General features: G+C 32.0%; 1 protein-coding gene across 2 annotated transcripts in view; it reads right to left on the reverse strand.

The window, feature by feature from the left end:
- Positions 1-705: 705 nt before the first annotated feature.
- NAA16 (N-alpha-acetyltransferase 16, NatA auxiliary subunit) overlaps positions 706-27,506 on the reverse strand; it is a 107,161-nt gene continuing 80,360 nt past the window's right edge. Inside the window, exons 12-20 of one of the 2 annotated variants that reach the window (XM_051983872.1) lie at positions 27,033-27,185; positions 23,640-23,768; positions 18,576-18,789; positions 17,767-17,960; positions 13,869-13,977; positions 9,156-9,254; positions 8,320-8,463; positions 7,704-7,801; positions 706-2,172 (exon numbers count right to left, since the gene is read on the reverse strand). In XM_051983872.1, the coding sequence (XP_051839832.1) occupies positions 1,972-2,172; positions 7,704-7,801; positions 8,320-8,463; positions 9,156-9,254; positions 13,869-13,977; positions 17,767-17,960; positions 18,576-18,789; positions 23,640-23,768; positions 27,033-27,185 (1,341 nt within the window). In that variant the 3' untranslated portion in view covers positions 706-1,971. Of the gene's footprint in view, positions 2,173-7,703; positions 7,802-8,319; positions 8,464-9,155; positions 9,255-13,868; positions 13,978-17,766; positions 17,961-18,575; positions 18,790-22,767; positions 22,912-23,639; positions 23,769-27,032; positions 27,186-27,506 lie in introns of those variants that run through there. The other variant, XM_051983874.1, reaches the window with a different exon arrangement.

Raw genomic sequence — 27,506 nt, forward strand, 5'->3', positions numbered from 1 at the left:
AAGATAAAATGATGAAGCTAGACTCATTAATTATCTCTAAAATCACTTATTGTTCTACATCTATGACCATCTCAAATACAACCAAATAAAAATTGCATCATTTTTTATGAAAACATCATTGCCAAATTCAAAATTCAATTAAATACTAGTCCATATAAGTTCAGCTTTCAAAAAGTTGAAATCAATCAACTACAACATGGTTAGGTATATAGGAGGAGGAGAAGGGTTGGGTAATTAGTTGACACATTTCTGCGAATGGAACTTTACCATAAACTAAAACTTTTTTTTTTTTTTTTTTTAAGTTTAGACAGAGGGACAACTAAATGGCACAACAGAGAGGGCACTGGTCCTGAAATCAAGAGGACCTCAGTTCAAAACTGACCTTAGACACTTAATACTTCCTAGCTGCGTGACACTAGGCAATTACTTAACCCTAATTGCCTCAACAACAAAAAAAAGGTTAGATAGAAACTAATGAACAATATTCATAAAATGATTCAACAGCTACATAAGGAGCAAAATACAAAGCAGTAAGTTAGAAACTCTAGAAATTTAAATATATTGGATCCCTAGGTGACAATGACCCTCCACAACTTAAAATGACTTAAGACTAAGTTTTTAACACTTCTGAAGATGAACATTGTACAAAACAAATAATATTCTATGATTGTGCAACTTACATAATAAAAAAGCCAAAAAAACAACTGTGTACAAAATAATTTATTACAGCATTACATTGGTTGGCATAATTTTACAGTTTTTTTAATCCAAAAATTTGGAACCTAAATACACAAGGAAAAAAATAAACCATTTCTATCAGAACAGTTTATTTGTCTTAATAAAATCTCCCCTTGCTTTTGCCTTAAAGGGTCTAGTTAATATTACTGAAATATTTACATAGCAGAAATAAAAACAAAGACACTAATTTTAATTTTTCTGTACAGGCCAAAGTATATTTTAAGGTTTGAGAGCCATTTCTATAGAATGAAAAAAGCTACACTGTTGAGCAGGATCATATTTTATTAGCAAAGCTAATCAAAGCTTAAACATTCATTTTGCTATATGGTATGTTTGGATGCATTCAGCAGTTAATGCACCACACACAGAGAGTAAGAAAGTATTTCATTATAATTTTGAAAGTCAGCCTACTGTCTTCCCTTGAAGAAAAAAATATAAAAAAACACTCTTTTAATAGAAATTGCTTAGTAGTACTGAAAGCAATTTAATGAAGAAAGCATATTTCTTGGCTATGCCTTGTATGACCGATGAATTTCTATGATTAAGGGGGGAACTAATCTCCAAATCCTTAATCACTAAATGACAAAATTGGAATATTTTGGTTAAACTGTTAAATTAACATTTCTGAAAACAAAAGAAGGGCATTGATATTTGCACAATACCTCTTACTAATAATAAGTTTAAATGATAAATCATGAAAAACATAAAGAAACAATTCCAACTTATAATTTTTAAAAGACATCTCTATACTTCCCACAATAGGGTCAGTATTTTTAAAAATCATGCAAATAGCCAATACATTCATAATAATGTGCTTTTAAAAAACCTATCAAGAAGGATTAATATTAAAAACTCGAAATAAAATGCAGTGGGAACATTGGTATTATATCCAACATAATTAGCTTTGTCCAATGTTTAAGTTTTAATCAGTAAGAAATGATCATATTTTTGTACCACTTAGGTGAAAGCTGTAATGCTCATAATTTATGAGCTCTGTTGATAGGACAAACTGTCCAAGTATAAACAAGACAAATGGTGATTACAGATAAGACTTACATAAACAGCGGCAGTTGGGGGTCAGGAAAAGAACAAAGCCTTAATGGCATACTCCATTTTTAAATTTTACTACTCAAACATTTCACTTAATGCCTATAGGATATTAAAATGCACCCTGGAAAAAGAACTCTGAATTGAATCCAGTCATGAGATTATAAGTCAATTTTTTTAGGATACTCAAATTTCATTCGCCATCACATCATGTTTAATAGTTGTATGGTTTACTGATGCAGTACTAGAATTGTCCTCATTTGTAGGAGGCAGAAAGGCAGGTGAAAAGGGAAACAGTTTATGACATGCCATCCGGTATTCTTCATACTGGGTATTACAGATCCCAAAACTGCCATCAATCAGTGCCTCAAAAACTTTTGTTAAAGTCTAGAAAAAGAAGATTTTAAAAATATAAATTAATAACATCATCTGCCAATAAGCTGTTTAATCAAACTTAGAATTTGTATACTGAGAAAACCAAGATGAATTCCATAAACTATACAAAATTAAGCACTATGCCCCTCTATAATTAGAAAAAAAATTTTTCTATAAAAAGATTGCTAGGAATCAAATTGTAAAGCACTGAGAAAAGCTATGCAATTCCAAAAATATCCTTAAATAGCAAAAATAAAATACAAATAATTAAAAACGTGAGTGCTTTTAAAAAAAGTTTTCTTAAACACATTTAAAACTCTTCTAGATTATTTTTTATCTATAAATATGAATACAAATTTGAAAGTTCATCTCAACAAATATGAATTGAGCACCTGTTAAGTGCAAGGCCCTCTATAAAAGTGATAGTTCTCTATCTGCATTTTTGTTTTCCTTCCCAGGTTATTTTTACCTTCTGAATCCAATTCTCCCTGTGCAACAAGAGAACTGTTCAGTTCTGCAAACATATATTGTATCTAGGATATACTGCAACATATCTAACATATATAGGACTGCTTGCCATCTAGGGGAGGGGATGGAGGGAGGGAGGGGAAAAATCGGAACAGAAACAAGTGCAAGGGATAATGTTGTAAAAAAATTACCCTGGCATGGATTCTGTCAATATAAAGTTATTATTAAATAAAATAAAATAAAACATTAATTAAAAAAATAAAAATAAAGTGTTTCACTTTAAAAAAAAAAAAGTGATAGTTCTTTTGTCCCCTGGGTACACAAAGCTTATAAAAGAGAATTACAATTTCCATCATGTTTTAACTAAGAGACAAATTGTGCCTATTGCCCCAGGACCAATCTAATTAGGGAGGAGTTCATTCATTTTGCTATTGGCTATGCCTTGTATGACCGATGAATTTCTATGATTAAGGGGGGAACTAATCTCCAAATCCTTAATCACTAAATGACAAAATTGGAATATTTTGGTTAAACTGTTAAATTAACATTTCTGAAAACAAAAGAAGGGCATTGATATTTGCACAATACCTCTTACTAATAATAAGTTTAAATGATAAATCATGAAAAACATAAAGAAACAATTCCAACTTATAATTTTTAAAAGACATCTCTATACTTCCCACAATAGGGTCAGTATTTTTAAAAATCATGCAAATAGCCAATACATTCATAATAATGTGCTTTTAAAAAACCTATCAAGAAGGACAAGAATTGACAAAATTCTCCAATCTAACATATACTTTGATAGTTGATGGACTCAATATGAAAGTGAGTATTTAAATATACTGTACATGCAAAACCAATATATTTCTTAATAGGTACATGATTTAAACATAAAAGGCAACTCCATTAAAAAAAATTGAGAAGTAAGGAAGATATATATATATAGCAGGGGGATTGTGAGGGAAATAGGGGTATTTGTATAGAGGAACATGTCATCATAGACAAGCATGGATAGAGAAGATCACAGAAGATAAAATGGTCAGTTGTGATTATACAATTTTAAAAGTTTTGCACAAACAAAACCAATGCAGCTTATTAAGGGGAGCAGGTTAGGTAATTGCAACAAATTTGTATGAAAAAGTCCCATTTACAAGATATGTGTAGAACAATATCAAATTTATAAGAAAAATAATCAATTTTCCAATTGATAAATGGTAAAGGGATATAAATAGACAGTTTTGAAAGGAAGAACTCCAACCTATCAATAGCCAAATGAAAAAATACTTTAAATGACTAATTAGAGAAATGCAAAATACAACAACACTAAGATGCTACCCTCACACCCATCAAACTGGAAAAGATGACAAAAGAAAAAATAACACATGTGGGAAGGGGCTGTGAAAAAACAAGCACATTAATTAATGCATTGTTAGTAATGCTGTAAATTGGTATAGCTCTTCTAGAAAGCAATTTGGAATTATTCACACACACACACAAAATCACTAAATAATACCCTACACCAACAATACATCACTAAAACTACACCTTAACATGGCTCTCTTCAACAATGAGATGGTCCAAATCAGTTCCAACTGTTCAGTAATGAAGAGAACCAGCTACACCCAGCGAAAGAATTATGGGAAATAACATAGTGGACCACAACATAGTATTTCCACTCCTTCTGTTATTGTCCACTTGCATTTTGGTTTTCCTTCTCAGGTTAAAGTGAAAATAACCTTATTTTCACCTGATTTCTAAATCCAATTTTTCTTGTGCAGCATATATTGTATTTATCATATACTTTAACATATTTAACATATATTGGACTACCTGCCATCTAGGGGAAGGAGTTGGGGGAAGGAAGGAAAAGCTGGAACAGAAGGTTTTGCAAGGGTCAATGCTAAAAAATTACACATGCCTATGTCTTGTAAATAAAAAGTTATAATAAAAAAAAAAATAAAATACAAAAAAGAAAGAAAAGAAAAGACTAAAACAAAATAAAACGTCATCTTAAAGAAACCAAAGAGGAAAGAGATTCATGTGTCCACAAGTAGCAGAAAAGCTCTTTTGTAGTGGTAAAGAACTGAAAATTAAGAAGTCACTCATCAATTGGGGAATTGCTAAAGAAATTATGATACATGAATGCAATGGAGTAAATTGTACTTGTAAGAAATGATTAATCAAGAGGTTATTTCAGAGAAATCTGAGGATACATGTATAAAGTGATGCAGAATAAAGCATGTAGAATCAGAAAAATAATTTATCCAATAATACTCTAAAGACAAACAACTTTGAAAAACTTTGAAAGAACTCTTGATAAATTCAGGGACCTACCACAAGTAGTGAATCAGAAATAAAGTAATCTATGCAAATCCTGACAGAAAGATGACATAGTTAGGATGCACCATGATATATTTTTGGACATGGCCAATGATAGAATTTATTTTACTTGATTGTGAAAAGGATTGTTTTTTCTGGAAACTGAATGGATGCCCATCAATTGGAGAATGGCTGGGTAAATTGTGGTATATGAATGTTATGGACTATTATTGTTCTGTAAGAAATGACTAGCAGGATGAATACAGAGAGGCTTGGAGAGACTTACATGAACTAATGCTGAGTGAAATGAGCAGAACTAGGAGATCATTATACACTTCGACAACGATATTGTATGAGGATGTATTCTGATGGAAGTGGATTTCTTTGACAAAGAGACCTAACTGAGTTTCAATTGATAAATGATGGACAGAAGCAGCTACACCCAAAGAAAGAACACTGGGAAACAAATGTGAACTATCTGCATCTTTGTTTTTCTTCCCGGGTTATTTTTACCTTCTGAATCCAATTCTCCCTGTGCAACAAGAGAACTGTTCAGTTCTGCAAACATATATTGTATCTAGGATATACTGCAACATATCTAACATATATAGGACTGCTTGCCATCTAGGGGATGGGGTGGAGGGAGGGAGGGGAAAAATCGGAACAGAAACAAGTGCAAGGGATAATGTTGTAAAAAAATTACCCTGGCATGGATTCTGTCAATATAAAATTATTATTAAATAAAATAAAATAAAATATTAAAAAAGAAAAAAAGAAAAAAAAAAGAAAAGGGTTGGTTTTTGTTTCTTTTTTTGTTTATTGATTCTGGTGTTTTTTTCATGCTCAACTACATTTTAATAACTTTTTGTATTCCCATAATGTTTTTTGGAGGTTGGTTTTTTGTTTTTGGGGTTGGTTTTTTTTTTTTTTTTTTTTTTTTTTTTTTTGCTTTTTTGCTGAGGCAATTGGGGTTAAGTGCTTGCCCAGGGTCACACAGATAGGAAATGTTAAATGTCTGAGGCCAGATTTAAACTCAAGTCCTCCTGGCTTCAGAGCTAGTGTTCTATTCACTCTACCACCTAGCTACCCCTTCCATAATGTTTGAAAATGAGTCTATACCTTTACCCAGTCCTCATTAATCTTAGAGCTTTCCCTCCAGGACTACTTCCACTTTTTCCTATATGAATCACATATCATCATATATAATATTTCCAAGGCAAAAAGAGATAAATTTACAACCAAAAATACTTGTCCTGCAAAACTAAGTATAATTCTACAAAAAGAAAAACAGACCTTTAATGGAATAGAGGACGTAGAAACATTTCTGATTAAAAGACCTGAGCTGAGTAGGAACTTCGAGAAAAAAAAAAAAAAAAGACAGTAGTTCAGAAAAGCTTAGAATGGTGAATCTATCTGAGCAACAGGATAGAAGATTATTAACATTCTCATGGGGAAGAAGAAACAAGTGTTCCTTCAGAGCCTTAACATCTTCAAAGAGTACTAAGAAAATTAAAGAGTAAAAACAGAGCTATGAATGAACTACTTCTGTTTTGAAGGTTGAGGGGGGGAGGAGGAAAAAGGTTTAAAAAAAATGTTGTAAAGAGGAAGGATTTTCTATTTCTATAATTGCGTTTTAGGAGGAGAGAAAACAGAGATGAAAACAATGGGTAGGGGTGAGAAGGCATCATATGAAATTCCTTCTTAGCTGACAAGTACAAAATTAAGAAAAACCATGCCCACACAATTGGTATGGAGATACATTAAACTCAACAGGAAACAAGCCAAAGTTAGGGACATAGGGTTAAGAAGGAGGATAATACCAGAGGGGAACACTTCCAAGCAAACTCTAAATCCAACTTCATGATCCTGAAGGATTTTTTTAAAAGGCAAAGAATTATTATCTAATGGAGTGGCTGCGATTGACTCTAAAAATTGAGAAATAGCTAAATAATATAATTCTAGATGTAATGGCATACTATTGAGATGTAAAACACGACATAAAAGAATGTTGGAAAGCATAAATTGACTCAGAGGGAAGTGAACAGAAGCAGAACAATTTTTACAAGGACACAAATACTGTAAAAGCAACAACTTCAAAAGATTTAATGCAATGACTAACCATATCTACAGAGGACCTAAGATAAAACATATTTCATTGGCCTCTTAACAATCAAGAGAGTCACAATGCATAGAGACAAACATTTTTGGATAGGATCACTGTGTGGATTTGTTTTGTTTGAGTGTTTATTTGTTACTCAGGCTTTAACACATTTAAAGCAAGCAGTATGAAATGGATTATTTCATTTATTTAATCCTCTCTTAGTGTTCTGCTATATATAGGGAAATGCTCTCTTTTTGGGCAGGGCACAGAGGACTAGGTAGGGGAGAACAGTCTTCAAATTTAAAATAAAAAATTGTTTTTAAAGGGAGAGAGAAAGGAAGGCCAATGTCCTGAGTACTAGACACTACCAGTATTTGGAATAGATGATAAATTTGGATAATGTGAATCTCAATGAATTCAAAGACTTTTGAATGATGGCTATAGAGGGAAAATCTGGAAATGGCAATGGGGAGCAAGTCATATGGTATAAGAGAGTCTAGCCAATACGAGAAAGATGACATCTGATGCAGGATTAGGCAAGGGGGGACAGGTCTCAGTGTCAGACAATAGACAAAGTAAAAGAAGAAATCAAGATATATGTGAGAAAAAAAGAAGACATTTAGTTGCATTAGTTATAAAAATGAAGGTGTACCTTCACATTTTTATCTTTTATCGTTTCATCCAATCTCGTAGCAATAGCAATTGCTTTCTCTTGTCTTGATTCATCTAGGAAATACATCATTTTAGCACCTAAGATCACAAAATATAAATATATTTAAAGAAAAGTATAAAGCACACATTATTTTTCTGATTTCTTTTATAAATATATTACCCAAATCACCAGTAGCCAAACAATTATGGCTATCTTGGTGTTCAAGTCCCATAGTTGTTTCAATTAAGTAGGCAGATACAAAACAAGATTTTTACTAATATAATTAAATATAGATGCTATTATAAACTTTTTGTGACCACCAAGCTACCAAATTAATAGATTAAAACAATAACTTGCTAAATAGCACCCCAAAGACTTTAGTTACTAAATCTATAAGAGATATTTAATTAACTAGACTCAAATAAAAAAAAAAAAAAATAGTAAGCCTGGGAGCAGCTAGGTGACACAGTGGATAGAGCACCAGCCCTGAATTCAGGAGGACCTGAGTTCAAATCTGGCCTCAGACACTTAACATTTCTTAGCTGTGTGACCCTGGACAAGTCATTTAACCCCAACTGCCTCAGCCAAAAAATAAATAAATAAATAGTAAGCCTACCTGAAAGTAGATGCTGAATAGAGGTAGCATTATGCTTGAGAAATTCTTCATTAAAACTTTCCAAATCTTTGTTAACAAAGATTTTCTGCATTTCTTGGGTTAGGACTTTGTTCACTATTTCTGGGAGATTACTATGATTAGAAACTGAAAAAAAAATTTTGTCATTAACTAAAATATCCCTAGAGGTATGTATCATACACACACACAGACATACAAATGCACATAGACACACACACACCTTCCCCTCTCTCATGCTCTCTTTCTCCTGTCCAATAAGACAACAAAAGTAGTACTGGACTTGTAAACATCATGGTTTCTGGATATATTGATATATGCATAATCTATATGTGTACATGCTTGTATGCATATATAAGTAAACACCTTATTATGAATTTATTGCTATTCTTTAAGAAACACAAAGAGTAACATAAGTAATAGAATTATTTTTCACTTTATAAACTTATGATCAAAACACTTTATCTTGAGCCACTAGCAGTGTATATGGTGTATCCTAGTAGACAGAGAGCCAGCCTCCAAGTCAAAAAGAACTCTCAAACATATTAGCTATTTTGATATTCAGATCCCAAACTGCTTAACTTCCTGGAGCACTTCCAATTTTCCAGGACTTTAAGATTCAGAGCTAGTGATGAAATGCACTAGTATAGGGAGTGACCTCTACCAATGAAATAACTGTCTATGCCCCACACCTGCCACTACTACTATTTTCTATATTTTAGAATTTGTCTGATGGATGTATTTTTATTTAGCCACAGCTACTTCACTCAAAGAAAAAATCTAGGAATAAGGGAAATATGGATAGTACTCATTATACTTACCAGAACTAGAGAATTTAATTAAACACTCATGTAGCCATGGGTTATTACGGTTAATAGCAAAAGCTCTTTTGACCGACTGCAACATTAACAAAAATTTTCCTGTATCAGAAAATTAAAGAAAATTATTCAGAATATTTTATTTTTGACATATTTTAAATAGTCTTTCCTCCCTGCCTCCCAGAACATTCAGTTTATTATTTTCTTAAGCATATAATAAAACTAGCTATGTAGGACAGACAATTATGAATCAAAAAGAGTCTTCTTGATCCTTCATTCTGAGCAACTATTTTACAATGATATCCAACAATGTTGGGCAAGTGTTAGAAAACTAAGAAAAATAATAAATTCTGCATTTTTAACTTCTTCATCCAACAAAGCAAATCCATGAATATATTTTCCTTACTTATATTATTAATTAAAATGGGGACAAAACACTATTAAATCCAAATACAATTTCAAAATAACCAACTTATTTTTAGCCCATCCCCTTAAGCTGTTCCCAAAGATATTACATTTATTGCATGTCTAATACTCTCTAAAGTCAACTGGAACATTCTTTTTAGTCAAATAATCTTCACTTGTCTTTAATAGGAGAGATGATTATTTAAGTATTTGGTATTGATATTTTAAAAAACTATTTGACTATAAGTATTTGATAAGAGACCAAAATGCTTCGTTAAAGGCTTTGCTCCAACAAGGTGTCTCTCACCAAGAGTCCTTGAAAAATATGAAAGAGACACAACCCTCCTCAATGACTACTCAAATATAAACATCAAGTGAGGCAAAATGGCAACATATGTGCATCAAAGGTTGTACCACTGCTTTAAAGGGTATCTAGAAAAAGTCTCCATGGAAAAGAGATTTCACATAGATTGGTAAGTCCTCCAGATATTCCTACTCACGAATAACACTCTTTTGACTACATCAAGCCCAGCCCTGGAATACCTGAAATTCGTATTTCAATATCTTTCAATGTAACTATGATCTCAACAATGATGTTACTGCTTTTAATAATGTAGATCACAATCCACCTAGGTCTTCCCATCCTATGCAACTCTTTCATATATCTATCATCTCACATCTGGAGTATATCCACCTAGGTTTCTTAACACTGAGTAGAGATATCAAGAGAATACTTGGGTTATCACTGGATTTTTCTCACTCTAGCAATCATGTTTTTCTGAGGATATCCTTTGTCATTTTTCCTACATAATTTTATAATGTTAAAATATATGTAATATACATGTTATCTGTTTTAAAATTCGCTCAAGCTGACCATTCTCTCTTCCATTAATTACTATGTAATTTTTCCAATTTCGATTCTTCAGCGAATGAGGTAATCAATCAATCATTCAGAATCATACATCTTCCCTGGAAGAATAGTGGAGTTAAATGGCCAAGGATGTGTTTCAAAAATAAAGCCTAGGTTCACTTTTTTAAATCTAGCCTGCTCTCCTCTAATATAATACAGGGACCATCTCACTGTCCACACAGAATTTCTGCCCAAGATGCATTTATTTATGCATAAACTCAATGGGTTGTCCATCTACTTATATATCAATATAGAAAAAGATATTCTTTACCCTCTTGAATTTTCTTGTGCCATTAGGAAAAACTTATTTGAGAATTATGAGTCTTAATTAGGCAGATCAGAAACCTTCCAAGGCCTGACAAGATTAGCAGTGTCATCCACAAAATGCCACTTCTGGAGGACACTGTGGGACAAAGAAAATCCCTTAACAAGGGTGTCACTGAAAACTTGCTATCACAGTGACAAACACTCCCTAGAAAGCAATTACCACTAATTCTGACGTATCCTATTAATAGTAAAATACTATTAATATTTTAATTAAGCAGTTGCTCTGTGGCAAACTGCCAATTAATTGATATACTGACAACCCTAAAATATAGTTTATAACAATGCAGCACAGAAATGTTTTCCTATGAAACCAAACTGGCAGATGAACTAGACTAATATAAAACAATCAAAATAGCTTTTTCTTTTTTTTTGCTGAAACAAAATGTGCTAGGAAGAGAGTTTAAGAATCACAGCTATAAAACAAAGGATAGTTACTATCTCAACACTGTTAATCCCATGTATATCTTTGAACAAAGAACTATGAGACCTAATAGTACTATGCATACAGTCTAAAACTTTAAGAAATAAAAGTTGTAAAAATATAATACATTTGTAAGCTGTTCATCCAATTTCCCTAAAGATTGGCAATGAGGAATAGCAATAATTTGACATGAAGATAAATGAGCCAGTGTTAGCTTGCATGACCCTTCAAATTTAAAGTCTGCGAAATCTAAATTAAGTTAGCTCAAATGACCTTGGGGAAAAAAATATTTTTTTTTACATAACATTTGGGGCACAAACCTCAAAAATGGTTGAGTTAAATTTCTGTGCTCTACATTCTTAATATTTGAATTTCACACACCAATAATATCTATGGCTACTAACAGATTTGAACATATCCATACCCTAAAATGATCTTAATCATAACAGAAAACATTTCTGTTGCAAAAGAGAATTTGGAAATAGTAATGTAGACAGGGAACAAGCCCCTTTTTCTGGACAATTAAGCCACATTAAATGAGTTCTGATGGTATGAAGTATTTCTGCCATACAATGAACAAAATATCTTAATCTGAAGGGAATACTGGGAGGTGTGTAAAAGTAAAATGACTTCATTTTCTGAGTTGGGTGGCAGCAGAATAATCCTGAGAATCAATAAAGGAGAAGACCTGCCTAATATCCACTAACAGAGGAGGGATGGGAGAATAATTCAGATTGGAGAGCAGGGAAATTTCCTCTAAGTTACTGGAGAAAAAAAGTCACTGAGAATAATTGGCCTTAACAAGTTGGAATGAGGGGGAAATTATAAAATGTTGGCTTAAAGAAAGGATTTGATCTGTAGAACCATAAAGATGACGATGGAAAACTGGACTGAAGTCTTGTTTCTGAATTCAATAATGATTATTACAATTAAATGACATACATTTTAATCAAAATCCTGCATAAGTTAAATATTTCAACATTACAAAAGAGTAAAAATACTCATCTGCTCTGCCGATTCAGATACAACAAACAATCCAAAGCAAACATCCTTATGCCAATTCCTAGGTCCATGTGACCACCATTTTCTGTCTGTTTACATATAGAATTTGTACAGAATTCCAATTTGCTGATTCATTTCAAAAGTAAATTATAGACATTTTTGCTTATTTTTTCATAATGTTTTTTGATTGGCTTTCACTATAACTCACTTCTTCCCATCTAAAATAATTCTTTCTAAGGCAATCCCATTAATTTACATTAATCTACATTAATCAACACTATCTACAACTAGCAAAAGAACTATGGAGACTGAATGTAAATCAACACATGCTATGTTTCACTTCTTTTTTCTGTTTTTTTTCTCTTCCATGGTTTTTCCCTTTTGTTCTGATTTTTCTCTCCCAACATGATTCATAAAGAAATATGTATTTAAAAAGTTAACATACATGTGTAACTTTTTTGAAAATAAAAATAAAAGATATTTTGCCCCCCCAAAAAAAAATCTAACTAAATTCCCAAGGAATGTATTAAATAGAACTAAAGAATACAACTTTATTACTACCTCTAAGTTCTACAGTTTAGGAGAGCCAAAGGAACTCATCCAGTAGAGAGTGCCTATTAAGTATCCTCATCAAATCACTAAAGAAGAATGGTTAGAGAACTGGAAACATTTAGCCTAGGAGAAACAAGACATGAAATGATAGAATAGCTATCATCAAATACATTTAAGACTGGCAAGTGAAAGAAACTTATACTATATGGCAGCAGTGGTAGAACTAGGACGAATGGGAGAGAAAGTAGATTTCTGCTCATTATCAGCTAGAAATGCCCAAAAGAAGAATGTTCCCTCTCACAAAACAGTGAATGCTCCACTGAAGCATTCAAATACAGGCTGGATAACCATTTTGGAGCACAGGTGTAAAAAAGAATCCTATGACAAGCATGGAGTTGGATAAAACGATTGCCATAGGCTAAGGTCTCTATGAATGTGAAAAATTCAATTGAATCAGGGACCTCAATGTGGATGTTTTCTCCAGCAGCAAAGACAACAAGCAATCCATCCATGCATGCCCATCCTATGGGACTTTTAATCCTATCTTCCCATAAATTTGCCACAGGAGGCAGGATTCAATGTGTAGGATGTCTCCCTTGTTTTTTTCGGGCATTTCTTCAATACCAGTGGGACATTCTGGATGTTCATAACACCATCTCTTCCTAACAAACATTTCCCTGGCAGCATTTTTCACTTGGGCTCTTCTCTGAAGTTTCTCATTGATTTATGTTGCAGCCTATTCACACCTACCATGAACCTCTCCACAGCTCTCTGCATGATATTCAGTTTGGATTCTTCATTCTTATTCCAATTTTTCACTGTAATGTGAAGATGACTCTGAGTTCTCAAAAATTACAATAGCAAAGCATAAGCTCTGGGAGGCTTCAACAGGCATTGAGTATGGCTTAGATTTATTAAGTATGGTTTTTGAAGAATGACCTTGCTATAAGTACAAAAAGTCTCATCACCAGGCTAGATATTTGGTAATTAATTCTTTGCCCATGGCAATCCATGAAACAATACACTATGAAAATGGATAAAAATGATAAATTTGTGTGGTTCCTAAAATACTAAAAAACAATACTTTAAGTCACCTTACCTTTTCTAAAATATATTTCAAATGCTAAAAGATGAGTGTCTATGTTATCAGCAGCAAGAGTCTTAAGTGGTATAAGGAACTTGATAGCTTCTTCTAAAGGATTTTCTACCTGTTTAGAAGGAAAGCAAATGTCATTTAAAACAACACTTAGAATTATTTTCTTTTTCTTTTTCATTTTTTTTAATATCAATCATTTTCTCTTATAGCTCTTTTTTGCCCCTTTGAACCTTTTTTTCCACCTAAGAAAAGCAATTCAGGAGAGCCAACCTAGAGTGGCCACATCTGACAACACATTACAACTTTCTCCACACAGAGTCCCCTGCTTTTTTAAAAAACAAGTGACGGTGCACCTCGGTGGCACAATGGATAGAGCACCAGCCCTGAAATCAGAAGGACCTGAATTCAAATTTGGTTTTAGACACTTAGCACTTCCTAGTTGTGTGACCCTGAGCAAGTCACTTAACCCCAATTGTCTCAGCAAAAGAAAGAAAAAAGAAAAATAGTAGGGGACCAGGATGAAGCTCTCTGAGAAAGGAGAGGAAATTCTGATGACATAAACACACACACACACACACACACACACACACACACACACACACACACACTCTCTCTCTCTCTCTCTCTCTCACACACACACACACACACACACACACACACACACTCACAGACATACTTTTGTATGGAAGGTTGGGGTTTCTAAATGCTTGATTAAATGATCGCTCTGTAGTGTTTGTTTAAACTCTAAGTACACAGCAAAAACAAGATTATATGAAGATCAATTCTGATGGACGTGGCTCTTTTTGATGAGATTATTGAGACCAATTCCAATGATCTTGTGATGAAGAGAACCATCTACTCCCAGAGAGAAGAGTGTCGATCACAATACAGCATTTTCGTTCTTTTTGTTGGTTGCTTGAATTTTGTTTTTTTTTTCTCATTTTTTTTCCTTTTTGATCTGATTTTTCTTGTGCAACATAATTGTATAAATATGTATACATATATTGTATTTAACATATTAAGATATATTGGATTACTTGCTATTTAGGGGAGAGGGTAAGGTGAAGGGAGGAAAAACCATAAGGTTTTGCTAGGGTCAATGTTGAAAAATATTCCATGCATGTGTTTTGAAAATAAAAGGCTACATCAAAATAAATAAATAAGAAAGTAAATAAATAAATGAATGAATGAATCAATAATCAAACAAACAAGCAGACAGACAGGCAGGCTGACAAGTAGATAAGTGTTTTGAAGGAGAAAAAAAATTATATATACACATATACATATATATGTATATATGTATACACACACACACACACACACACACACACACAGAGATAAAATAGCTATATGGGACATCCATACCATTGTATATTGCTCTGGAAAGTTTTGCCTGTGTGGATAATTAAAACAACTAGATAATAGCTCTCAATTTAGGAGGCTGGGTGCTATTTCAGATCTTAATGCACTAGTATCAATAATAATGATAACTAGCATTTATAAAACCTTAGGATTTGTAAAACTTTATAAATATTATCTTATTTGATCCTTAGAACAGCCCCAAGAAGGGGCTGCTAATATTATTATCTTCATTTTACAGATGAGGAGACTAAAGTAGATAAAGATTAAATGACTTTCTCAGATGTAATGGAGCTAGAGAGTATCTGAAACTGCATTTGAACTAAAATCTCCCTTACTCTAGGTCTAGAGTTCTAGCCATGAAGACAATTAGCTGCTTCTACAAAAATAAGATCTCTCTTCCATTTGGATTCTGCACAGGACATACTTCCCAATGGTAGCAAATACTTTTATTAAGATCATATTAGTATGTTTCCTTTGATATTAATAATTAGGGAATTATTTCCAATTGTTTCCAGTTTTACAAATTTCATGGCATCTTGTACAATTTTAACATTTGCATAAAAAAATCTTGCTAGAGAGTGATTTTAAGGCGATTTTTTTCCTCTAATGAATCAAATGCTTTTTTACAAACATACATAAAGAAAAAAGCCTTACATTCTCTAAACCTTTCAAACAAATGTGATAAAGATAAGATGCGACTTCTGTAAATCTGTTCCCTTCTACTACCTTCAAAGATACCCTTAATGCATATATTCCCACACTTATCTTAATGCTTATTGATTGACATGTAAATCACTCACAACCTGGTTGTAGACAGGATCAAGTAAACATATGCATTATGGATATTATTTTCACTGATTGCTTTTTTTAAACTAAAAAAATAAATTCCACGATTTTGCTCAGTGTTTGACATTCTTCCCTTTTAGATATATTGAAAGTCCATTCCCAATATCCTCAAAAGGGTATCACCTCTGGCATGAACCTATTCTTTTAATCCAGCTACCTTATCATTTTCTCCATTTTCAATACCATTTCTGCTTGCCCATGCAGCATCTGGGGAACTGTGAGATGGAGTTCTCATATATGAATCTTAATAATCCTTATTCTGAAAACTAATTTACATTAAGCTTCTTTAGGAACTGTTGGTTTGTCTTTCAATTTCCAATTTTAAAAAATCAACACTTCATTATATAAGTCAACTTAAAATTATCTAAATTGCAACTACATCAGCTCCTTTTAGTTTCTGCTTCCAATTTAATACTGATTTTTGTCTTTGCTCTAACAAAAGAGTAATCTGTCAAGATAGGGAGTTAACTCAGAAATTATTTCAACACTGAACAAATTATTATTTATCTGTTAAACTCACCTCAACAAATCAAAAAAAAATAAATAAATACCTATTAAATGCCTATTCTGTACCAAATACTATGCTAAAAGCCAGGGAAATGCGAAAACCAATCTCTCTTCTCCAAAAGCTCTCATTAATGGGAGAGACAACATTCAAATGATAACTATGCACAAACAAGAAAAAGACACAGCATCAACTGGGGATATAATCTTAAAAAGAAAGACATAAGTATTAAAGGGGATCTTGCAGAAAATGGGATTTTAGCTGAGATGGAAGTCATGAAAGCCAAAAAACACAAGAAATCCAGGCTTAAAAAAATACAGGGAATCACAAGATGGAGAGTTATATGTGAAGAACAACAAAGAGACTGTGAGAATAAAATCAATTCCATTCTTTGTGATATTACTTAGAATTAACCAGAGAAAGCATCTCTCAATTCTCTTCTTGAAGTACTCATAGAGTCAAAAACCTTGTATTTAATTTACAAGCTTTTGATCTCCCTGATTTCTTACCTCTGAAACTATGCTTTCTACCATCTCCTCCCTTCTGTCTACCTTTGCACTGAAATTACCAAAGATTAAACTATATGAAAATTTATTTTGGAGGGTCTTACTAAGTTCTTATTGTAGTATCATTATATAAATTTCTCTACCAGCAACTACCAACTACAACAGATATCAGAGCATAATATGCAAGTATCTTCATGAAGGTCTTTTTGCAAATACCTATCATGAGTTCTGAAATAAGAGATGGTAAAATGTTTTTCAAGAAATGTTTCTCATTGCCTTTGGATGTAAAATAAAGCCAACTCCTTAATATACTTCTTTAGGGAGAATTTAGCTACAATTTCCTTTGGCTTTTAGTTTCTGAATATTTACATCCTTAAAGTATTTAAAACTGTGCAGCTGTGAAAATAAGGTGATTGCTAAAGTCTAAAACATAAAGAAGGAAGCCATAATATATCTGAACAATCAGATATCAGAATACCAGAATATATATCTGAACAAAATACTTGTTCATGGAATTAATTTTTGTTATCAATTGACACTCAGTTTTATCAGTATTATTACTAATGTGAGAACTACAAAGTGACTTTTAAATCAAAAAATAAGTTATGTCACTTGCAGAGCAATTTATTCTCTAGAAATGTCAGAATAAGGAGATGTTATTGCTTTAACATATTTGTCTCACCCTTTCAAGTTTTTCAGGTACTAATTCTTCCTTGGGACCATTGGTTTCTTCTTCTTCCTCATCTCGTTTTTTCTTTTGATTTTTTTGTTGCCGTTCTCTCTCAGCATGCTTCCGTTCTTCTTCCAATTTAGCTTTTTTCTGGGCTCTTCTCTGTTTGCTGAGCATTTTCTTTAATTCTTTGGCTGAAAGGTTTTCTACAAATACCAAAATAAGCAAAAAATTGTTATTAAAAGTTTTATACAGTGAAACAATATCATTTCACAATATTGTTAACTAAGCTTATGTAAACTTTGGGCCTAATTTTTTGATTCAAGTTTTTATAAACTATAGATGCTGGTTCCTCAGATATGTAACATACAAAAAAGTTTCTATTTTTGACAGTAAGGAATTACATGATATGTATGCATGAATCCAATAAGGATAAGACTATATAACGTTTAATAATCCTTAGATATCAAGAAGTTAATGTTAGATTACACTGTATAAAATCTACAAATATCCAAACTATGGTTTTCTATTCCTTTGTCCTATTTTACAAATGACTTTTTAACTTCAAAAAATCTTTTTATGTTATTCACTTCCTTAAATTTCCTAAATCATGTTAATTCTTCTCTTAAGTGAAATAATGAACTGAGTATCTGTTAAATTATTCTCTACACTCACCACTAATGCAAAGGCAGAAAATTCATAAGATTTATAACACAACCTCAAGTCCATTTGGAATTAAATCTTCCTATATAACTTACAATTTGCACAAATGCTATTTTGAAGTCTCTATTCCCTTGTCTTATGTAGTTCTTATTAATTACCTGAATTCACTTCTTGTTCTCTCCTTTCATTGGTTATTGGATTATCGTGCAATTTCAAGTATATCTCTACTGCAGATCGAGCAGCTTTGAAATAGAAAACATGTTTCCTCAGTACATCTTCCAATCGCAAAAGTTCAACGTAGGCACGAAGAGTCATCTTTCTCATGCAGTATGTGTGGAAGTCAAACTGATCGTCTGTTATCTCAAAAAAGTGCTTAAAAAACAAAAGCAAAAAAATTATTACACATGGTCCCAACTCCCACTCTGACATAAATTGGGCTAAGTGAATCTCTGTGGTCCTTGCCAATTTTGAGGTTTTATAATTTGATTACTAAAACCTGGAAAATTATTTTTATTTCTATAGAGAAAAACAGCAAGGATTTCAATAAAGAATTTAAAACATTCACACAAATCCCATTCCTTTACTGAATCACCCTTACAGAGTAAATATTTCCTTAACCTATATTTCTTTTGTTGAAATCTAAGCCTATTTCCACAAGCTCTATCTTCCTTGAATAGAGAGAGCAATATTCTCTTCATATTTGATACACTTTAAGGAAATTATCAAGTTACTTATCAGTGGCCTAACATAAAATATTTGCTATTTTTGAAATTTCTGTTTACATTTTTCTCCATTTAAAATAATTTTCCACATAAATCAAGGACTCTCATCTATTTTTCCCATAAATGAACTAATGGAGATAGAATGTTTTTCTAGAATCTATTCCTTACTTAACTTTGCTTACTCAGTAGTTCCCCTAACTTTTCTACTATTTTGTTATAGCCAAATAAATTGAGAAAATTTAAGGATTCTGAGGTAGCAAGAAAATGATAGAAGAACTAGCTCTATAATGTTTTTTGACAATTTTAGTCAGTTGGAAAAAATGGGAACACATTCAACTAAATACAAGTCACACAATGATTAAAGATGGAAACTTGGAGGTCAAGTGATTCAATACAAATGGCCCAGGTAGGTTAAATGATGTACCCAAAATCACATAAGCATTAAGTATCAGGGATAAAATGTAAAATCAATGTCTTTGGATACCCAAAGCCAGTGCCAAGTCCATTATGTTCTATTAACTTCTTTTGGGGGAAAAAGGGAAAGGGATAATAAGGAGAAGACAATTGGGATTAAGTGACTTGCTCTGGGTCACAAAGCTAGTAAGTATCAAAGGTCTGAGGCCATATTAAACTTAACTCCTCCTAACTCTATCCACTACACAATCTAGTTGTGCTCTAATAACTTTAAGTTCTGTTCTAATATGGGAATTCAAAGTTAAGGACTTATATATGTACAATATAAGAATAAACAAAGTACATAGTTAATAAGTTCATGCTAATTTGCCAATTTTTCAAAAATCATGAAGTAGGCATGTGAACAAATACACATATGAATTCCTTTCCCTTCAATGAGATAGTCAATTGACAAAAATAAAAACATGCACATTTTGCAATGAAGAAATTTTTAATATGAACAAAATTACATCTAGCACACCTGAAAATGATTTTAAGTTCAATAACATTGTTGAAAAAAAGATCCAAAAAGGTGAAAAAAATCAGTATTCAAAGCAAAAGAATATGAAAACCATTAAGAAATTAATACATTTTTTCATTTTCTTTTTAAAGTTGACAGTCATTAGTTTAAATAAAAAAGGAAGTACACAAGCTTTTTAACCAGTTGAAATACATTCTAACAAACAGATTTTAAATCTTGTTTCTGTTCATTAAAATAGGAGGGAACCATTTAGATCTAGAAATTTTTGTACCATCTCCCTATCAGTAATAGCCCACAGGCTGCCTCTCTCCACCTGTCTTCCATTAGTTACATAGTTACACATTTTAGGATTGGCACAGTAGCAGTTTAGGATTAAAATCACTTTAAAACCAGACAAATAAAGTATACAGATGGTTTAAGCAATTTATACCATTTTGTTATTTCTGCTTCTTTGAGGAAAAAGGTATATAGATACCACACAGAAGTGAAGATCAACTTAACATAAAAGGATCTCAAATTTTATTAACACTACAAGAAGCTAGGCAAATTATGAGTAAAGCTAATAACACTAAAATAAAGCCCATAATAAGTCTAAAAAAATAGACTAGACTACAAAGTCTAGTATATTAGCTAGTCAACTGAGAAAAAAAAAAGGCCTGAAAATTAACTATAGAAAACTGTAGGGAAAAAAAAATCCACATTTACAATATAATACAAAGCAATGAAACAAAGAGCTATAATTCATTGGTATGTTATGAAAGACACCAGGAAGAACAGATTAAATGAGTCAAAACCAAGTTTCAGTTAAAATACAATTTTTTACAAGATACAATATACTCAAGAAATGCTACTGACATCTCTTTCCCAACATTTCTTAAGCTTTCTCACTGTTATGACTCAGACTTTCATCATAAGATTATGACAACAGAGTTATCTGCAGACAGGTAGCAAAAGACCTCAGGATTAAAGAAGTAATTCAGAAGTGACTAGACAATTTAGTCATGCCAGGTAGCTGCCCACTTTATTTCCTTAATAAAATATCTGTTATTGATAAAGAAGAGTAAGCAGCAATGAAAAGTAAAAAAAGTGATGAATTTCTTATAGTTCTCCAACTAAGCAAAGTTAAGAGCATGTTGTATAGACTACAGTACTTTGGGCACTACAAATACACAAGACAAATAAAAAATTAACTTTTTAAAAACTTCAATTCCTTAGAGATGTAAGATATACATAATCTATTATCCTGATGCACAAGTTTTTATTTGATTGTCTTCAATAAAAATGGCTATTTTCTCTACAAAAGAAAGAGAAAGATGCTAAACACGAAGTTCTGAATTACCCTAGAACTTTGGCATATTTATTAAATCTAAAGTACAAAAAAGATTGAAAGAACACTCAGAATAATGTTGCTCTTCTTGTAAGACTTCTTGAAGTTAGATGGAAGAAAACAAATGTGAATTTGAATAATTTTCTCTTTACCCTTTCTCAGTTTTATTTTAGAGAAATGAGGAAAAACAGGAAGAGAGTACCTAGCAGAGGAAGAGAGAGAATTTTGTATAAATGCAAGACACCTGAGAGTCCTTCCAAAAAGTTTATTTTAATAAGACTCACCAGTAACCATTGTAATGATGCTTTAAAGATGCTAATTTAGTTTCTCTAATTTTTAGTTAAAATAAGGTCTGAGTTTTTTCTCAAGTTTATTACTTTCAACAAATTCTATCTTTTGAGATGCTGAATTTATTTAGTATTTAAATACTGAATTAAAGAGATTAGATTTTGTTTATTTTAATACAAATTTTTTTTAACTACTGAGAAAAACTGGCTTAATAATGGCCTGATATTATGAAATCTTTTTTACACTACATGTCTCCAGTTCATTCTCTTTACCCAAACACAACTAATCTCTACTTTGAATTTAAGACTTAAAATAATAGTTTGCTGAATTAGCAATTAGTGCATATGCTCAAAGGGAGAGATCTTTGTCCCTAGTTGTTCTATATGAATAGGAATCAATTTATCAAGTAATATTTAGGGATTTTATGCTCTGCTGTTTGGCACAGTTTAAATCTAGTTTACATAAATCACTATTTTGATAAATATGACAGTATATTCTGTACTATAGCCAAATATGTTGGGGATACATTACATAAAGTAGAGAATATATAGCCTCTCTACATAGTGTCATGGCTATAATAATATTGGACATTCAGTATAAATTTTTTTTTCAATGATTACAGTTTAGAGCTGTGACTTATTTAAGGAGATAACCAATTTCCCATGGGTCTAAGGACTGGTCATCAAAAAACTGCATTATCTTTTTTAATAAAAAGGTTTTTTTCAGTCATTTCCATTCCCATTTTCCTCCATAAAAAAGACTAATTTAAATTAGGCTGCTGAGGAACTGAACACTTGTTTTAGAGGGGACCTTATAGGTTTTCAGATTAATAAGAAAAAGGATGAGGGGAAAAAAAGTCCCCATAGGTATTAGACACCTATACAGACCTATTAAGGTATCTACCAGCCCATGGATATGAAATCTGGATTGTTCCTAGAAATGCTTGGGATAGAATTAGTTCTAGTTGGTCATTCCCTTCAATGTCCCCCATTAAGATGTCTTCACTTTGGATAACACCTCAGTGTCTTCACATGGAGAAAAGGCCAAAGTTACTGCCATGGTGCAGACATCAGGCTCACCTGACTACGATGCCTGTGGTTTTATACTGCGTCAGCATGGGAACAGTGGTGCAGAATGACCCCACAAATGAGGGCTGCTGAGGACTGCCACAAGTGGTGCATTTGCGGCTCTTTTCCTCCTGTTGTCCATTTGGAAGGAGAGTGCTTCAGAGATGACAAAGAACAGGAAAACAAAATTCACACAAAGGAAAAGAAAAGTCTCCTCACTAAACCTTTTAATAGTATGGAACAGCAAGATGTCTGTCTGTCTGTCTGTCTCTCTCTCTCTCTCTTTTTCTTTCTCTCTCTCTCTCTCTCTCTCTCTCTCTCTCTCTCTCTCTCTCTCACACACACACACACACACACACACACACACACACACACACACTCATCCCTAAAAATTAAAGGAAAAAAAAAGGCCTTCAGACTAGACACAGGTTGCTGTAAGAAGCACTACACATGAGTACAAATGTCCTGGGAAGACAGGAAGACAAGTTGGAGAGAGACTGGCTGGGGTCTAGAGCCTGTTGTAATGAGGAAAAAATAAATTCAATGGGCCCTATAAATTGTCATATACTTAAATGGTCCCTCCAGGCTAGTGGAAAATTAGCTCACTGCCAAGTATAAGAAAGAAACTAGTAAGTTATGATCACTATTAAATAATGCCAGCTATTGTATAAAAATACAATAAACATAAAAATCATGAAAACCTGAAGTGCCAAAAAAAACCCAAACTAGTTACAACTTCAACAAGTTCCAATAATTGATATCAAAATCTCTTTTCATTATGTAGTTCCCAATGGAATTGGAATGGACAGTCACGTAAAAATAGACCTCTATCTATGACTAATGACCTTTGGAGAAAGAAGATGCCAAAAGATTCAAACACTTACCCTTTCTACTTCATGGCACTTTTTTAAGGCTTCACCATATTTCCCAAGTCTCTGATAAGCTAAAGCACATTCTGTCTGATACCACATACACTGCATTTCATTTAGATTTTCTATGGCAGATGTTCCTTCCTAAAATAAGAGTATTTAAAACTTTAGTGAACATACATATATATATATATGTGTATATATATACATATATACATATATATATATAAAGTCTTAAAAATCTCACTCATACAGAAAGTTCTGATTATCATCATATTAACAGCATTAAATTCTATTTCATTTAAATTTGCTTTCTTCTACTTCTCAGTATAAAAACCATAGCTGTAACTCATTCTATCTTGAGTTAATTGTTTTTAAAATTTCAATTAAGTAGAAATAATATAAAGAACCTACTACAAGTAATCATCTTGACATCTTTGCAAAAAGAAACAACCAATTCAAACTTTCTTATAGAATTTAAACTCTTACTTCACCCTCCAAATATTATCCAGCATTTGAAGGATTAAATGTTTCACAAATATCTATTTTCCAAATAACCAAAGTTTGTATTTTGAAGACCAATGGTTCCATTTTAACATTTTTTAAGATAAATCTAGAAAACTGTTATTGAAGTACATAATTTCTTGGCTCAAGCCCTTTTTCTGAGCATCCATTACTACAGTCATACAGTTATGGTGTCTGCCTTTTTCCCCTTATTTATTCCCTGGAGGTCATGTTTCCTTTTATTTTTCTGAGAGCCTATGCTACTCTCTAAGAGCATCACAATTAGCCAATACCATTTACTTTGCTGCTTCTAATCTATTAAAAGTAAAAAAAAAAAAAAAAAAAAAAAAGTAATTAAGAATTGTATAAGGCAAAGAATTTCAGTGTAGGGTCTTAGTAGCCCCTTTTTATTTATCCTATAGTTTGGGAATATGTACAAATGAATTCTGGGTCTGAAGTCTGGCATTTTCCATTCTATAAAGGAAGTGTGGCAAAAGCACATTTTGGAAAAAAATCTTGCTTCCTTTCCTTTTGAACTCTCACTTTAACGTTCATAATTCTTACTCATTAAAAGTTCACTGTAAAATATGTATAAAAAACTACTTCATACAAATGTACTTTGCTAAAAGAATGCTTTAAAAATGTATCATTTGCAATGAGGAAATTTTGGCTTTGTAATGTTGGGAAGAATTAGTTTCTTGAGGGTAAAGACTGTCTTACTTATTTTCTTCAGAATCTAGCCCATAATATGCATTTAATACATATCTGAATAAGTCATTAGGTTGATATAGGCTGTAAGAAACCAAATCAAAAAGCCCTTATGAGACCAGGATAAATTTTAAAATGTTGCATAACATTAGGTTGTAAAATAAGATGGCAGGGAATATAAGATCCTAGGACCTTAGATTAGAGCTAGAAGAAATCCAAGAGAATATCTAGAGTAGGTGTCAAACAGACAGTCCACACTCACAATACTCCCTACCTGATGTGGCCTGAAATAGATTAAAATTTACTTGGGAAATGTTTAACAAAATAAATAAAAAATATAATGAAATATAGATAATGTTAATATGTAATTTTCTAAGTAAATATATGGCCCACAGGGATCTTTATGCACAATTTAATGGCCTCATATGTATTTGGGTTTTGACACCAGTGATCTAGACCAATTTCCTCATTTTTCAGATGAATCACTGAGATCCAAAGAGGTTGTGATTTGCCCAAGGTCTGAAACTTGGGCTCTAAACTCCTAGCCTAGGACCCTCTAGGGCTTGTACCACACTTATATCCTAAAATCTTCCATTTTCAGGTTTTGTGAGCTTTCAAATATTTAGAACACTTTTCATACACTCTTTTTTCTTATTTTTTTTGGATTACTTTTCTTTGATGACTTTTTTCTTTCAAAATTTGTAAACCTAATATCGTGATTCATTCAAACATTTAGTAAAAGCCTAGTATGGATAATGAAATGTGCAAACTTCTGAGGAAGAGAAGAAAGATGTCATTCATCCCTGCCCCTAAGGAGCTCAAACTTACAGCTTCCCCAATGGTCCAAAGTAATACTAGTTGGCAAGCTCAAATCAGTGTCTTAAAGACATATGTATATCTCAGAGTCATTAGTCCTTACTGCCCCCAATTCTACATAAAAATAAAGATGCATACTCTTATTTAAAATCCTTTCAAAAATAATGACAAGTTAGCAATTGTCTATCAAATTATAATATATAAATAGCAATTTCTATAAATTTATATATAAATATATAAATAGCAATAGCTATAAATAGCATGAAATATATATTTCATGAAAGAGCAATTTTTTATTGAAAATAATCATTATCTCTAGATACTACTCTTGTTCTGAAAAAAAAATTAGAATATAACTTATTCTTAGTTCAACATTAAGAACAAATTTAATTTTCCCATGGAAAATTTTATGCCTATAATATAAATGTGTAAGCCTAATAAAATCTCATGAATTAACAATCTATTTATTAATGAGCACTTATCTAACAATTTACAAAAATGGACATTTTAGTCACAGTATTTGTTTTAATGCTCAAACATTATAAATATGCTTTTAGTCAGAATGTTGCTACTTTATTCAAATTGTTGCTACTTCATTCAAAGTAACTATCATCACTACATCTTTTTTTGTTTTAAGTTTATAAAAGAAATTAATAAAAGCCCCAGTCAATTTCATTATTTCATTGCTGCTACTATCCACTACTCAGAACCTTGTCTCAAGTTTTACAGAATTTAGGGAGAGGATTTAGAAGTTATTTAGTCCCAATGTTCAAATTTGTTTAAAAAAAAAAAAATCTTGTTAAACTTTGAAGAAACTCATCTACTAGTGTTTGTTCCTGATATTCCCTCCCTTATACCTCCTCTAACTTCTCCAGAAAGGCAGCTTTTTTCAATAACAGCTTTTCTTCCCATACATCTACCTTTCCAGGTCTAATCTTTTATGTAGTCTGAATAAAGTTTCCTTGTCATACTTCTTCCTCCATATAACTCAACACACTGAAATGTTCTTTAGCTTCACTGTTTAATATGTGCCTGAAAACAATAAAATTGCATAAAGTAAATTAATTTATTAAATGTTGGTATAAGTAACTTAGCCTAACACTCATTTTTAAAGATCAACCACATTCTATCACACTTATACTATATATAAAAATTATACAAGTACAGGAGTCCTCTCCATATAAACATGTAAGATACTATTCAATTTATGCCATATCTGAATATGTATAACAAGTTATATTTTAAAAGAATTCAATTGTATTCCATGATTCAGAATTTTTCTCAGAATTACTGTTCTTTCGATTTTCCTAATTAGTGAGGTTTTACTATACTTCACATGCCCCAAACACAAATGTTTCAATGGATATTAATATTTCTTACCCTTGTGAACTTAGAACATGTATCCTCTGCTTCTTTCACCATATTTGCTCGTAGCATATATTTTGCACATTTTGAGTTTATGAATCTATCAGCTGTGTCCAAAGATTGAGCTTCATCCATCCATTTAGCAGCTTCCTTTAAATTACCTATGTGCTAAAGATACCAAGAGTCATAAGTAAAGGAAAACATAAAATAAGAGAAGTTTAATTTTAAATCTGCAATCTGTACTTTCAGAATAAAAGCTTATTTATATAAAATGATGTTTTCTGATACCACATAAATGTTTAAATCAAAATCCACATTTATTGGCTCTAAAATATAACATTATTTAACACTGAGAAAACTCATTTCTAATATCCCTATCTACAATATATGTCTGCATGTATGTATATGTATATATATGTATGTGTATGTACACACACACACATACAGCTACCTTAGACTGAATATACATTTTTATAATTTGAAAAACTT

Source organism: Antechinus flavipes, chromosome 3 (assembly GCF_016432865.1).
Source record: "Antechinus flavipes isolate AdamAnt ecotype Samford, QLD, Australia chromosome 3, AdamAnt_v2, whole genome shotgun sequence".
Classification (NCBI taxonomy): Eukaryota; Metazoa; Chordata; class Mammalia; order Dasyuromorphia; family Dasyuridae; genus Antechinus; species Antechinus flavipes.